Below are 13,550 nucleotides of genomic sequence, written 5' to 3'. Positions count from 1 at the left end.
TTGTGAGGAGAAAAAGAATTAAAATTGCACTTTTTCGTTGCGAGAAGAAATTATTATGTTATTATAATGTATTATAAGAATATTATATTATAATAATTATATGATTATATTTTATAATCATATTAGAGAGAGAGAGAGAGAGAGAGAGAGAGAGAGCACAAGACGAAAGAAAGGGATATGTGATAATAAAGCAGGGCTCTTTCCCCCGCAAAAGTAACGTGTGAACGAAAAACGCGTGTCACAGCAGCACCCTCCTTTCCCTCAGAAACCCCAAACTGGGCTGAGTGAGGAGATTTGGGCCAGCCAATAGGAAACGCCGCGTGAAGCCACGTGACGCGCGCCGCTCCCTTCTTTCCCCTTCATTACGTTTTCCCGCCTCCCTCACGAAAGCGCACCGCTTTGGGAACGCGCATGCGCGGCAGCTCAGGCGCTCACTCATAGGAGGCGGAGCTTTTGTCATTCCACTCGCTGACGTCACCGCTTCCTGGTTCGGTCGTGGGGGACATATATGCCGGTGCACAACCGGAAGTGTATTCCACCTGGACCGGAAGTGTGTTCTTTTTATGCCTTTCCGGCATGGCAGCGGAGAGAGGCGACTCGGTCTTGGTGGACGTCCCTCCTCAGGGTGAGGGGAGGAAGGTGGGGACCCTTTCGGCTGCGGAACCCTTCCAATTCTCTTTTCTAATCCTGTTGTGTCCCCCTTCCCAGAATGCCCCGGAACCGGCAGCGACCAAGCGGGGAAGGCGGAGGCATGCCGGGGTTGCCCCAACCAAGGGCTCTGCGCCTCGGGGAGGCCGGCGGGGCCCGACCCAGGTGAGAGAGAGAGAGGGGCGTCGTTTTGGACTACAACTCCCAGAATCCCCCTCACCTACTCCAAGATGGGGCTGCTAGAAAGGGGAGGAAGGGCAGACGCCTAGCTTTGGACTACAGCTCCCACACTCCCCTCATTGGCAAAGGAGGGGCCAGGTCCCCTCACAGGTTTTGGTTAGGAGGAGTAATAGAAGAAGTGTAGTCTTGGACTACAGCTCCCAGAATCCCCCATTTGCTCTAGGGAAGGGCTGCCAGGTCGCCTCAGGCCACAGCTTTAGAAGAAGAGGGAGACTCGAAGGGCCATTTTGGAGTACAACTCCCAGAATCCTCCTCACTTGCTCTAGGATAGGGCTGCCAAGTCCCCTTAGGCTTTTGGCAAGGAAGGACGGATGCCTAGCTTTGGACTACAGATCCCAGAATCCTCATAGTTTGGTGGGAGGAGGAGCAATAGAAGTGTAATTGTGGACTACAGCTCCTAGAATCCACCCAGTTGCCCCAGGATGGGTCAGACAGGTTGCCTCAGGCTGCAGCTTTTTGAAAGGAGGGGCAATAGTAGCGTCATTTTGAACTACATCTCCCAGAATCCTGCAGTTGTCAAGGGAGGGGCTGTCAGCTCTTCTTAAGCCACAGCTTTTGGGGAGGAAAGGCAACAGAAGCGTCACTTTGGACTTCAGCTCCAACAATCCCTTGAGTTGCTCCAGAACGAGGCTGACAGGTCAGTTCTGGCTGTGGACTTACTCCTTCTTCTTCTCTTCCTTTGTAGCCATTGAAGAAATCAAGGAGAAAATGAAGACAGTGAAGCACAAGCTCCTGGTCTTGTCTGGGAAAGGAGGCGTGGGCAAGAGCACCTTCAGCGCCCACTTGGCGCATGGCTTAGCCGAGGACGAAGCCAGGCAGGTCAGGCTCTGTGTGGCCTTAAAGTGCAGCGACTGTTATTATGGCCAGTGTCTTTGGTAGACACTGTCCACTTCTTCAGATGTGTTCACACGCAGTATTAAAAATTCTGAACATACCGTATAGACTCTTCTATAAGTTGAGAAATTTACGCCCAAAAATTGACCCCAAAATCTTAGGTCGACTTATTTATGGGTCAGTATGGTAATGTACAAACAGTGTCCCACCCGCCGTCTGAGGAGTGAAGGAGGAAAGGAAAGCTGAAACAATGGAGCAGAGAGCCTCAGTTAGAGTCTTTCTTGCTGCACGCACACATAGACACACTGAAGGAGCCTCCATGATTTACCCTTGACCTATTCATGGGTCATGGCATAATAATCTATAATTTTGGCCCCAAAACCTGCCCTTGACTTATACATGAGGTCAACTTATAGTCAAGTATATATGGTATTTTCTTCTATTTATGCAGAATATTTTGGGAGAACGTATAAATGAGTTTGTAGTGTCTTTGATCACTGATTTCATTTTGCAATATTGTTGGAATCAAACTTTGCACTTTTTCCTCCCCTCCCAGGTAGCTCTGCTGGACATTGACATTTGTGGCCCATCTATCCCTAAAATCATGGGCCTGGAGGGAGAACAGGTGAGACTTAGCGCATGTGGTGTGTCTTGACAGGATGCTTATTTAGGGTCCTGCAAGCGTAAGTGTCCTTATGGGCCTTCAAGCTGCCTTCAAGGCAAACTTATCATTGGGTATTCTTGGCAAGATTCATCCAAGGGATTCCTTTTTAACATCTGTAAGGTTTTTAGGAGTGATGTTAAGGTTCTTCTAAAGAGCTAAAAATGGAAGTTACTGGGAAACAAGGCGGTTGGATTAAATGGCTGCCCTTGGTGTACATCATTTTGTGTAGCAAAAGCAGTTGTCTTGTATTACAAGTGGCTACATGTATCCCATTTCTTCCCAGTTTAAAGACAAGACCTGTCAGGTTTCTTTGATTGCTGATATCTTAGAAATGTGTGTGTTGGTTTCCTGTGTGATCATACAATTTTCTTTTAAATCTTCCTGTTGGTTTTCGTTACAAATGTTAACGTATTGGAATATTGCCATTTTCAGGTTCACCAGAGTGGCTCTGGCTGGTCTCCGGTGGTGAGTGGTTTGTCTGTTTGGTTTTGTTTTTAAATCCTCATAGGGATCCTCTTGGAGACTTACAAAAGCAATGTGGAGTATAGTCTTTGAGGGCATGTGAATGGAGCATGGCACATGCAGTTTCGTGGAGTTGGTTTAAAATCATATCTGAATGTGTAACTACCCTTGGGTCCCTTTCAGGGAGAAAGGCGGCATTAAAGATGAAATAAATACTAAAATAATACCCCATGCCACCTATAGACAGTTTGCATATATTTGCCTCATAAATCAGTCCAAGTACAATGATACTTAAAAGTGTTAAAATAAACACTTGTAGAGCCTCAGGTACAGAATGTGTGTAATCCTCACTGTGTCTTTTTTCATCCTCAGTAGTGTCTTTGCTTTGTTTTTCAAGTACGTTGAAGAGAACCTGGGTGTTATGTCGGTGGGATTCTTGCTCAGCAGTCCTGATGATGCTGTGATTTGGAGAGGACCCAAAAAGAACGGTCTGTATCTCAGAATGGTCAGTAACATGTTTGGTTGTTTTTCTTTTGTGGAGTGGCCAAAGGGAAAAAGGGAAAGCAGGACTGTGGACATACACAGACTGAGATCCATCAGAATACTTAAGCATGCTTGTGGTACTACATTAACACAATTGGACAGTTTCTTCTCTTTTCCTTCCCACTGAAGTTCTCCCTGGTAGCAAAGTGTCCCCTTAGAGAGTTTCCCAGACATTCAGAGCGGGATATTAGGTGCCCCAAGCACCGCAGGGTTAGTAGGGGTCACAGATTAAGGTATAAGTAAGGGAATCCACTGGAAATGCAATGTTGGATCCAGCCAACAAGACGCAAGGATGAACCTTGCAAATAGGCAGCCTTGTCAGAATTAAAAAAGTGAGCTTCTGAGTTCAGAAGAAGGTTTGTCACTTTTCAGATGGCTGTTGGGTGTGATGCATTCCCAAAGAAGCTTCCAGCAGAGGGCAAAAGAGAGAAGACTTAAGTCACAGTTTTAGCTTCAGCAGCGAAAGTGAAGGCCACTAGATAATACACTTCTTTTGAGGTCTTGAAGGTTCAGTTGTGAATTTTAATCTGACATTTCACGTTTTCAGGAATGATTAAGCAGTTTCTTCGTGATGTGGACTGGGGTGAGATTGACTACCTGATTGTAGACACACCACCAGGAACATCGGATGAGCACCTTTCCGTGGTCCAGTATCTCAGTGCCGCTGGCATAGATGGAGCAGTGATAATCACTACTCCACAGGTAAGATACATAGTTCTTACAATTGGCTAAGAAAGCTGGGTTTAATTTTCTCCCTAAAGGTTTATTTGAATATGAAGCTGTAATGCTAAATTAGTGTCAGCAAGAAAGCCAGTGTGGCATGGTGGTTTGAGGATTGGACTAGGACTCCAGGAGGGCTGTACAGACCTACTGAGTTACCTTGGACATGTCATTCTCTCTCAGCAATGGTGGCCAGCCTATTCTGAACATATCTTGCCAAGGAAACTTGTGATAGGTTCACCTTAGAGTTATCATAAGTTAGTCAACTTGTAAGCACATATGAAAGTCTTAATACATTCTCTCTTCTTTGGGGACCTTCACTAGGACAGATTACTTTGATTTAAGATGCAGGGAAGCGTTTTGTTTCCAACGCAGGCTGAATTTGCTAACGCTTTGTAATTCTTAAATTTGCCCTGACACAACTGTGAATTATAATTCTAGCTTTGGGGGACAATCTCCTTTGAGGAAAGGATTATAGGATAAATTTAGGATGTTTCCTGGATAGGAGAGTTGGCTCAGCACTACCATTTGCTTCACTTGCACTTATGCAAAAAGGCCTTTCAGTTTTTAATGATCTGCAAGCAGTTCCGCAAAGTAGGTCACTGCTATTCCAGTTAAGGGGACAACTCATAGCCAAGTATAGGTAGTATCTCCCTGTCACAGAGCCTTTTTGTTTGGTCAGAGTTTTCTAAATTCTATCTGCCTAATCTGAGAATTCACCATGGATTCAGAGTTGGGCTTTCTTTTCTGTGGCCCTGATATTGTGGAGCCAGCTCCCTAAGGAAGCCCACTGACTTCAACACTACAGGTTTGAGGGCCAACTTTTCAGTAGCTTGAGCTGGCCATTGGCTGAAACCTCAGTTACATTGCTACATTTGCAATATTTTAATGGGGAGTTATGGCAGTAAACATGCAATGCCATGCTGCCATTTCGCTACCTCATAATCAGTTTGGTTTGTTTCATTTTTAATAGGAAGTGGCTCTTCAGGATGTTCGAAAAGAGATCACCTTTTGCCGTAAGGTGAAGCTGCCCATTGTAGGAGTGGTTGAAAATATGAGTGGCTTTGTATGCCCAAAGTGTAAGGTATGCTCATTGTTAATACTTGAAGCCTGAGAATGATTCTTGTACTGTTGGGGCCAATTGAATTAAGAGGAGAGGAACAGTATTCCTTATTCTAAGTCTTTCATGGCCAGGGAGCATATTTTAACCCTGTCATTGTTTTGCAGACAGAGTCGCAGATCTTCCCCCCGACAACTGGAGGCGCGGAGGCCATGTGCCACAGTTATAACCTACCTCTCCTTGGGAAAGTGCCTCTGGACCCTCAAATAGGTAGTGTAGTGTCTTGGGATCTGATACCTGCATTGCATACAAACATGATGCAAAAGAACATACAGTACGCACAAGGGGAATATTTTTTTACTGCAAGAGAGGGTAAGGAAAGGTTGACCCTCCAGATGTTGCTGGATACTTATTCTTATTCTTATTATTTCACTGGACCTTCTGTGGGCTTTGGATGTGTCCTGGGGGTGTTAGGCAACACAAAAAGGGGGGATGAAAAGAGGGATGGTTTTCTGCATGTGCTTTGACCAGACTTTACCTGATGGTCCTCCTCCTCTCCTCGCCCCAGGAAAAAGCTGTGATAAAGGACAGTCATTCTTCTCTGTGGTACCAAACTCTCCAGCCACGTTAGCCTACCGGAAGATCATCCAAAGTAAGTTCAGGATCCTTCAGGGAGTGGGGTAGAGGAGCAGCTGCAGTGCAGAAGTGTTGGTGTTCTCACACTTGAGTTGCTTATGTTTGTGTATGTGACTCCATACATTTCCTGGGATTAGGCAAGGTTTCCTCAGAGAGGTTTTTGCCAGCCCTTCCTGTGAAATACAGTTTACAGCACGTCGTATTCATTAGAAGTCTCCCATCCAAGCACTAACCAGAGCTGATCCTGGTTAGTTTCCAAGACTGGAAGGGATCTGGTGCCTTTAGGTTATTTAGGCACAACTCATTGTTGTTGTTAACTGCCCTCGACTTGATCTCGACTCATGGCAAGCCTATGGATGAGACATCTCCAAGACCCTCTGTCCTTTACTGCTTTGCTTAATTCCTACAACCCCATAACTGTGACCTCTTTAATAGAGTCCATCCATCTTGCATGCGGTCTTCCTCCTTCCCTTCACCTTTCCCAGCAATGAGTCCTTCTTTCTCATGATGTGTCCGAAGTACGACAGCCTCACTTTGGCCATCTTGGCTTCTACCAGGGAGGTTTCTGGCTTGATCTGCTCTTGGTCCCATTTGTCGTTTTGGCTCCTCAGCACTCTTCTCCAGCAACACATAATCTCCAATAATTGATTTTCCTCCTATCTTCTTTCTTAACTGTCCAGCTCTCACATCCGTACATGGGAATAGGAAATTGCCATGCCTTCCACTTCCCGCATTTCTTGCTCTCATACCTGAGAGCAAATCTCTGCAGCTGGAAATGGAGGCTGTAGCTTAGACAGTGGAGAACAGGTCTGTCCCTTCCTCTGTGACAGCCCTTGAGGTATTTAAAGGGGGTGATCATGTCACCTCTTAGTCCTCTCCCCACCAGGCTGAACATGCCCAGCTCCTTCAGCCTTTTCTCCTAGGTTTTGTTCTCCATACTTCTTGTCATCCGTGTTGCCCTTCTCTGAACCCCCTCCAACTCGTCTGTATCCTTAAAATATATCACCATTACTCTGGAGTAGCCCCATGCTGCAACTGAGGGCAGCTTGGAGTGTGGAGGACTTAACACTTCTTTCCTAAGTATTCTCACGTAGGAGTAAGCCCTTTTGAACTCAGTGGGATTTACTCCCAGGTGTGCATAGAGACCCGTGTGTTACACACATGTGTATATAGGTTTCCAGCCTTAAATACAAATATACTGCAAGTCAGGAGGAGTGCATTACATCTCCCCTTCGTATGTCTTTCTGCAGAAATCCAAGACTACTGCAGCCAAAACCAGCCTCAGGAAGAAGAGAACACTTGAACAACAAAGAGAATTTACAAGTCATAGGAAAGCACTGATCACCTTAAGCCTCTCTGCACAGGAAGATATAAATCATTCCTTTTTCAAATAAATTGAAGTCATAAATGCTTATTTGAGTTCTCTCTCTCTCTCTTTTTTTTTTTTTAAGGACAGTGGTACAGTTTGCGCCTAAACATTGTGTGGCCACAACCGACACGACTCTTGTGAACGCTTGATTGCCCTTCGTGGTGTTATTTTCATCATGCATGAAATCAGCCATTTTGAGTAATTTAGGGGGTGTTTTTAATTTAAAAACAAGAATATCTCTTTCTATTTTAGGAGTGTTTCTTACGTTGGTTCCGTCTGCTGCTTCTCAGCCTCCGCTTTGCTCTTCAGTCGTTCTCATAACCACCAACATTGTTCCGCATAAAGACAGTGCATCTCTTTTCTGACCGCCAGTTTCTCAGGAAAGCAGAGAGCCTGAAACTATAGAAGGGTAACTTAAAAGGCGTTATCTCTGTGTTGATATTTTTAGTTACATGTGCACTAACTCTACTGTTCCTCAGCATCTTTGCAGTCACAACTTTGCCTTATGCCTGAGATATGCTTCCAGCAGATAGTTTGGAGTAGTATATCACACAGCTAGCTCTCCAATGACACAAGAACCATAGTTTTACATTGAGCCCAGTTGGGCCTTGCACTTGATCCCGGCTTAGCATTGCATAAGAGCGTGAAATTACCTGCTTTCCTGTGAGAATATCATCATTAAATTTATGTGCCCCTTTCTAGAGGGGCAGCCACCTAAATCAGTGGTTTCCAAACGATGGTCTTCCAGGTGTTTTGGACTTCAGCTCCCATAAATCCCAGCCAGCTTGACCAAATCACTTAGGTTAAAATCAAGGGTTTCCAAGGCCGGGTCTTGGGAAAGTTACTTGCTTTGGGCTGCAAATTCCAGATTTCCCCAACTGGTATGCTCCTTATTCAGAGCTACCTTCTTGTTTTATTAAGTGAAAGCATCCCATTTTTGTGCTTCTAAAAACAATGTGCATGCATAAAACATAGTGGAGGTTTGGGATGTGTAATGAGACCTGAATTGGGCCGAATCCATCTCCTGTCTTCAATGGAGATCAAAGGGAAATGTAGAGCTTTAATTCTGGTGAAGCCAAGGCTTGGTTTGGTTTGTGGTTTAAGAGATTTCAGTTCTTCTCATTCAAAGGCTGAGATCTCACATTAGGGATGAACAGGGTTGGAGGGGAATGCCGGCATATCACATGCCTCGATATAGGGGAAAACATCAGAAGAGCTTCCTACCAAAACAGAGGCTGCATGTGCGAGTGCGAAAGAGGCCAGCGAGTGTGAACGGAAGTTGCGAATAAAAGACTAACTTCGCTCCACATCTCGCTCTTCCTTCTGAAACCGAATGCCGTTGGTCTCAAACTGGCACAAGGAGGGTATTTCTAAATGCTTCTTACCAGTCATCTGTTCCTTTAATGATTTCGGGTCCCCATCCCTTTCAGAACCGTCTTCTGAAATTCCTCCGGCATTTCCTGCAAGATAAATATATCAGACTATATCTCTCTCTCCCCTCCCAATGCAAACTCAGCAAGCACCTCTTCACAAAAAGAAGAATTGAACTCGGAACCAGACTTGTTCTGCTTTCGGTGAAAGGCCTGTATGGGTGGCAGTTGCATCAAAACTCTCCCCGGCTAAACAGGAACCTGTTTGTGGAAAGAGGACCTTGCCCCCTTCCTCTGCCTTTTTGGAAGTGGAGCCCACCCTAAGACCTCCTCCCCAAACTCCAAATCCCAGGATTCTGTCAGATGGAGACCCATAATTGCTAATGTAGTGCCAAACTGCATTATTTCTACAATGTTGATGCACCTAAGACCTTCTTTGCAAACTCCAGATCCCAGGTTTCTGTAGGATGGAGCCGTGGCAGTTAAAATGGGGTCAGCCTGCATTATTTCTGCAGTCTGAACGCACCCAGAGTAGCACTTACCCTCTGGAACATCTTTTGCCCTGGAAACCTGGAGGAGATTTTATGCATGGCTTGAGACCCTCCGAGTTTGCAATGGATGTAGCCATAAAGATTAGCCACCTGAAGGCAAATGCCGGCAATCACAAGCGCCTGCAAGGAAAGAAGATGGATACGTCTCTAAGCCTGAAGCTTTCAATGCTGGCAATCCTCCGCTTGGCCATGAAACCCACTGGGTGACCCTTGGGCAATAAGTCACACTCTCTCAGCCTCAGGGGAAGGCAATGGTGGCAAACTTCAGAATTAATATTTCCAAGAAAACCCCATGATAGGATCCCTTTAGAGTCGCTATAAGTTGGGAATGACTTGAAGGCATGCAACTGCAAACAAACTTGGAGCGCTCTAGTGCCTCCCCAAAACTATAAACCCCAGGGTGCCATATAATGTTGCAGTGGCATTTAAAAGTGGTTATACATTATAGAGTTATAATTGTGTAGTGTCATATTTTATTTTATTTGCATGTCTCTTTTTTTAATGGTTGTAAGCTGCTCTGAGTCCCAATCTGGGGAAAAGGTGGGATAGAAATAAATAGAATAATAAAAGCAGCCATGCAAAAAGTGCTTTTTGCCCCATTGGGTCTCTCTTTCTCCCTCCCTCTTTGCATCCCATCCTTACCAGCCATTTGAGTTTCAAGGAAAACAAAGTACTGAAGAAGAAGAGGGTCCATATTATGGGGCAGATAATCAGCCCCAGCCAAAATATCCGAGCTTCTGCTTCCGTCGGAGCAGCGCCTGCGGAAGGGACCTAATACATAATAAAGGAGAAATGAGAGGGAAATTGACTTTAAATCAAGGGAAGGAGGCAGAGGGTTGTGACAAGATCAGGGTTCGGATCTCTGCTTTGCTTTGGAAACCTCTGCGAAAGGCAATGACAAACCTCAGAATAAAACTTGCATTGAAAAATGGGTGGCTTTCCATTGTTAACCCGAACCAGAATAAAACCATTGAGTTACTCCAGTTTTCTTAAATCTCAATTTTTCTCTCCAGCCGTCGATTCAGAGACTCTACTTTGATGAGACCGGCAATTAGGTTTAGGTTGTTCTCAGCTAAAATCTTTGCAAAGATAAAGAGGAGAAGCAAATTCACCAGAAATGGGAACTATCAAAAGTATAGGACTTTAATTCTAAGAAAGTAGAATCGGTTCCTCAAGCTTAAGGGATAAACTTCCTCAAAACTGGGTTAGGTCCATCCAAAAAACCCTCTAAACAAAACACGATGGGTGCATGATGAATTTTGCAAAACAACGAACAGGTGAATCTTTAAACCAGCGAAATATGTGGCCCCGTTGGACTATAATGCCCATCATCCCCATTGGCTATGGTGGCTGCACCCAATGGGATTTGCACTCCAATATTTGGAGCTCCACACATTCCCTCCCTTTGCTTTTAGCAACAAAGCTGAAATTAACATTTCAAGACAGAGGTTGCAGCAGCCCAGTCTGGCTAATTATTTGTCCGGTAAATTAATTCTGCATTGCTTTGAGATTTGCCTTTTTATAGTCAACCCGCGACGGATTTCATCACACGGCAGCAAGCTTTAAAATTAGGAAGGAAAATGTCTCTCTGCTTTCTGAATACATTCTTCGTAGATTTTTAGGACCATTAACGTTTCATAAAGAGCAAGGAAAGTCCTTGTAAAGGGTTACCTTCTTGGCTTCGTAAACCCAATGGCTTTTCCCATCTTCGTCAATCTGGTTCCACCAACGCAAACCCACCAGAAGCCTCCCAGTGACGTTCTAATGGCACAGAAGGGGGAAAACCCATAAATACACATTCCAACAACTTGTATGTTACACAAAGGGTTGCAAGAGCTGAGGAATCGATACCTTGACAGACCAGAAGTCGAAGGACAGAAGGAGGAGGATGAAGACAAAGCAGGCGATGAAGCTCTTGCTGAACCAGTCGCAGAACAAGTACGTCACGATGGCACTGATGCGGAAGAAAAGGTGGAAAAACGTGGCCAGAGGGTGCCTAGAAGAGAAGGGCCCAAACCATGGTTAGCATCCGTAGATCATCAGCTCTGTCCATTTAACCCAGGGCTTTCAACTATGGCTGGCAGCAATAAACTGTTTTAGGCCAGGATTTTCCCAACCCAACCCAGATGTTTAAATGGGACCTTCTGTGTAGGAACATAAGATGCCTCTGGGATATAAACCTGGGAAATGCTGCATAAGAACATGTGGCACTGTCCTTATACTGAGGGTCCATCTACATTGGAGAAATAATGCAGTTTTAACACCACTTTAAGTGCTGTAGCTCCATCTTATAGAGTCCTGGGATTTGTGGTTTTGCACACCTGGCCATGACAAACCACAAGTGCCCTATGAAAAGACACTTCTGGTGTGTACTGAACACTTATCATGCTCATAGGGCACTTGTGGTGTGTACTGGACATTTTGGATGCATACTGGGCACTTCTGATGTGAATTGAACCGTTCTGTTCTTCATTCATTCATTCATTCATTCTCTTATGCACTGGGCACTTGTGGTGTGCACTGGGGCCTTTGGATACATACTGGGCAAATCCTAATGTGACAATCCATGCTCCTTTTTGGGGAGCCAGAGAAAAGACAACTAGAGAGTACTGCAGGACCCATGATCCAGATGCAGAGGGAGCAGATGTCCTCAGGTCCTGCCGGTGGGCTTCTCCACTGGGGATACTGGTTTTCCACTGGGCTAGGGAGGCTATTGCTCCACTCCAAAATGTCTGTCCTTATTATGCTTTCCATCCCCAACTACCTTCTGTTTGGTTTCTACCTGATTTTTGCTTTGCTCAGCGCCAGCTCCTCTTCGTTCCCAAAGTCGAGGGAGACATCTTCGGTGTCGTCCGTCAAAGTCTGGAAGATACAAATACACAAATTAAAAGAGAGGGAAACGTGGAGGTTGTTCCCTTCCCATTTGGTCTCTCTAAGGGAACTGCATACTCTTAAATAATAAAGTTAAATAAATAAAGTTTTTATTTTTATCCCGCTCCTTCCTACGATCAGGGCGGCTTACAACATAAGTTAAAAACAACAGTGTCATAAAACAATATAAAATACAAACACATAAAAGCAAACCATACAATCAATAAAAAACAACAGGCTAAAAGCCCCGTAGCCCAACCTCTTGGCCACAGAAGAGGAGGGAGGCCCACAGGATTTTAATCGGGGAATGCCTGTTGGAACAGGAAGGTTTTCAAGTCCTTCCTGAATTGGGCCAGGGTGGTAGTCGAGCGGAGCTCAGTGGGCAGCGTATTCCAAAGGGCTGGGGCAGCAGTGGAAAATGTCCTCCGTGTCGTGTCCTCTTGGTCAGAGATGGACATCCCAGGACCTCCAACTCTCCCAGTTTTCTAGGAACATTCTTGATTAATCTGTGAAATTATGGCAGCTATGACTCTGGAGACCAAGGTTTTGAATCCCTGCTTGGCCATGATGGAAACCCACTGAGAGATGGAAATAAAAAAAGCACAAACCTGCACTTTAATTGTCCCACTGCTTCCTTAAATGCATCTATGGCAAGCATCTTCTTTTTAAAAAGCACCCTATCTATCTATCTATCTATCTTGATTGATTGATTGATTGATTGATTGATTGCTGGGATGCAGATTTGGGGTGCAATGGGGTCCCTGCTTTCATTTTGGGATAAAACAGCACAGCCCTGCACTTTAATGGTCCCATTGCTTCCCTAAATGCCCTTGTGGCATGCATCTTTAAAGGATACACACACACACACACACACTGTTATAATGCTAGGATGGAGATTTGGGGTGCAGCAGGGATCAAACCATGGGGCCCCTGCCATGTGACAGAGCTTCTCATTTCTCCATCCAGACTTTAATTTGGGCCTTAATTTCCCCCCTTCATCCCTCCTCACCTGCTTCATCATCCCGTCTCTGGCTTTTGATGCGGATGCTGCAATGATGCTGCATCCGCCTCCTGCATCCGCCTTCCTCCTCCTGGTTGCCATGGAGACGAGGCCTATCTGAGACTGAGAGACCAGGCTGGACCACTTTAGCAACAGAGAAGTGCAAAGACACCAAAATAAATTGAATTTCTGGGACCCCAGTCAAAGTTAGGGGGATGCTGGGAGTTGCAGTCCAGAGAAAGGAATGTTTCTCAAAGCTCAAAAACAACCTGGTTTCACTATGACCAGAGGAAAGGGTTGCAGAGACAGGGATGTAGCTCAAAGGAGGGGGATTTGGGGCATTGCCATCCCCAAAATAAGAATTGTATTATATTAATTTTTTCCTTCAGTTTCCAAATGTCAAGCATTGCTTTGATGCCAAACCTCCTCTGAAGAAATCTGGCCAAGAAAACCCTATTTTTAAAGTCAGAGCTTGAATGTTGGAATAAGATTCCAGGGGTGTATCCACACAATGCAGAATTAAAGCAGTTTCACACTGCTTTAAACAGCCAGGACTCCATCCTACAGAGTTCTGGGATTTGT

At 45.1% G+C, this 13,550-nt stretch overlaps 3 protein-coding genes across 3 annotated transcripts in view; 2 read left to right on the top strand and 1 right to left on the bottom strand.

Annotated features, from left to right (window-relative positions):
- The first annotated feature begins 487 nt into the window (after positions 1-487).
- NUBP1 (nucleotide binding protein 1) lies at positions 488-7,221 on the top strand. Its single transcript, XM_042437659.1, has 11 exons — positions 488-625; positions 709-813; positions 1,574-1,707; positions 2,279-2,347; positions 2,819-2,851; positions 3,246-3,336; positions 3,939-4,093; positions 5,085-5,195; positions 5,339-5,441; positions 5,740-5,823; positions 7,058-7,221. Exons 1-11 carry the CDS (start codon positions 577-579, stop codon positions 7,108-7,110), a joined length of 987 nt encoding a protein of 328 aa, XP_042293593.1. The 5' UTR covers positions 488-576; the 3' UTR covers positions 7,111-7,221.
- A 224-nt stretch (positions 7,222-7,445) lies between these two features.
- TVP23A (trans-golgi network vesicle protein 23 homolog A) lies at positions 7,446-13,060 on the bottom strand. The gene is made up of 8 exons (XM_042437660.1): positions 12,978-13,060; positions 11,880-11,959; positions 10,949-11,093; positions 10,769-10,858; positions 9,740-9,868; positions 9,089-9,217; positions 8,562-8,636; positions 7,446-7,575 (listed from the first exon to the last, which is right to left on the bottom strand). The coding sequence occupies exons 1-7, from the start codon at positions 12,987-12,989 to the stop codon at positions 8,577-8,579; spliced, it is 645 nt and encodes a 214-aa protein (XP_042293594.1). The 5' UTR covers positions 12,990-13,060; the 3' UTR covers positions 7,446-7,575; positions 8,562-8,576.
- Positions 7,465-13,550, top strand: part of CIITA (class II major histocompatibility complex transactivator) — a 21,862-nt gene continuing 15,776 nt past the window's right edge. Inside the window, exon 1 of the mRNA XM_042437656.1 lies at positions 7,465-7,585. The gene's annotated coding sequence lies outside the window, so the exon portion shown is untranslated. The remainder of the gene's footprint in view (positions 7,586-13,550) is intronic.

This window comes from Sceloporus undulatus, chromosome 8 (genome assembly GCF_019175285.1).
Source record: "Sceloporus undulatus isolate JIND9_A2432 ecotype Alabama chromosome 8, SceUnd_v1.1, whole genome shotgun sequence".
In the NCBI taxonomy this organism is placed as follows: domain Eukaryota; kingdom Metazoa; phylum Chordata; class Lepidosauria; order Squamata; family Phrynosomatidae; genus Sceloporus; species Sceloporus undulatus.
This window is presented reverse-complemented; position numbering and strand designations above follow the sequence as displayed.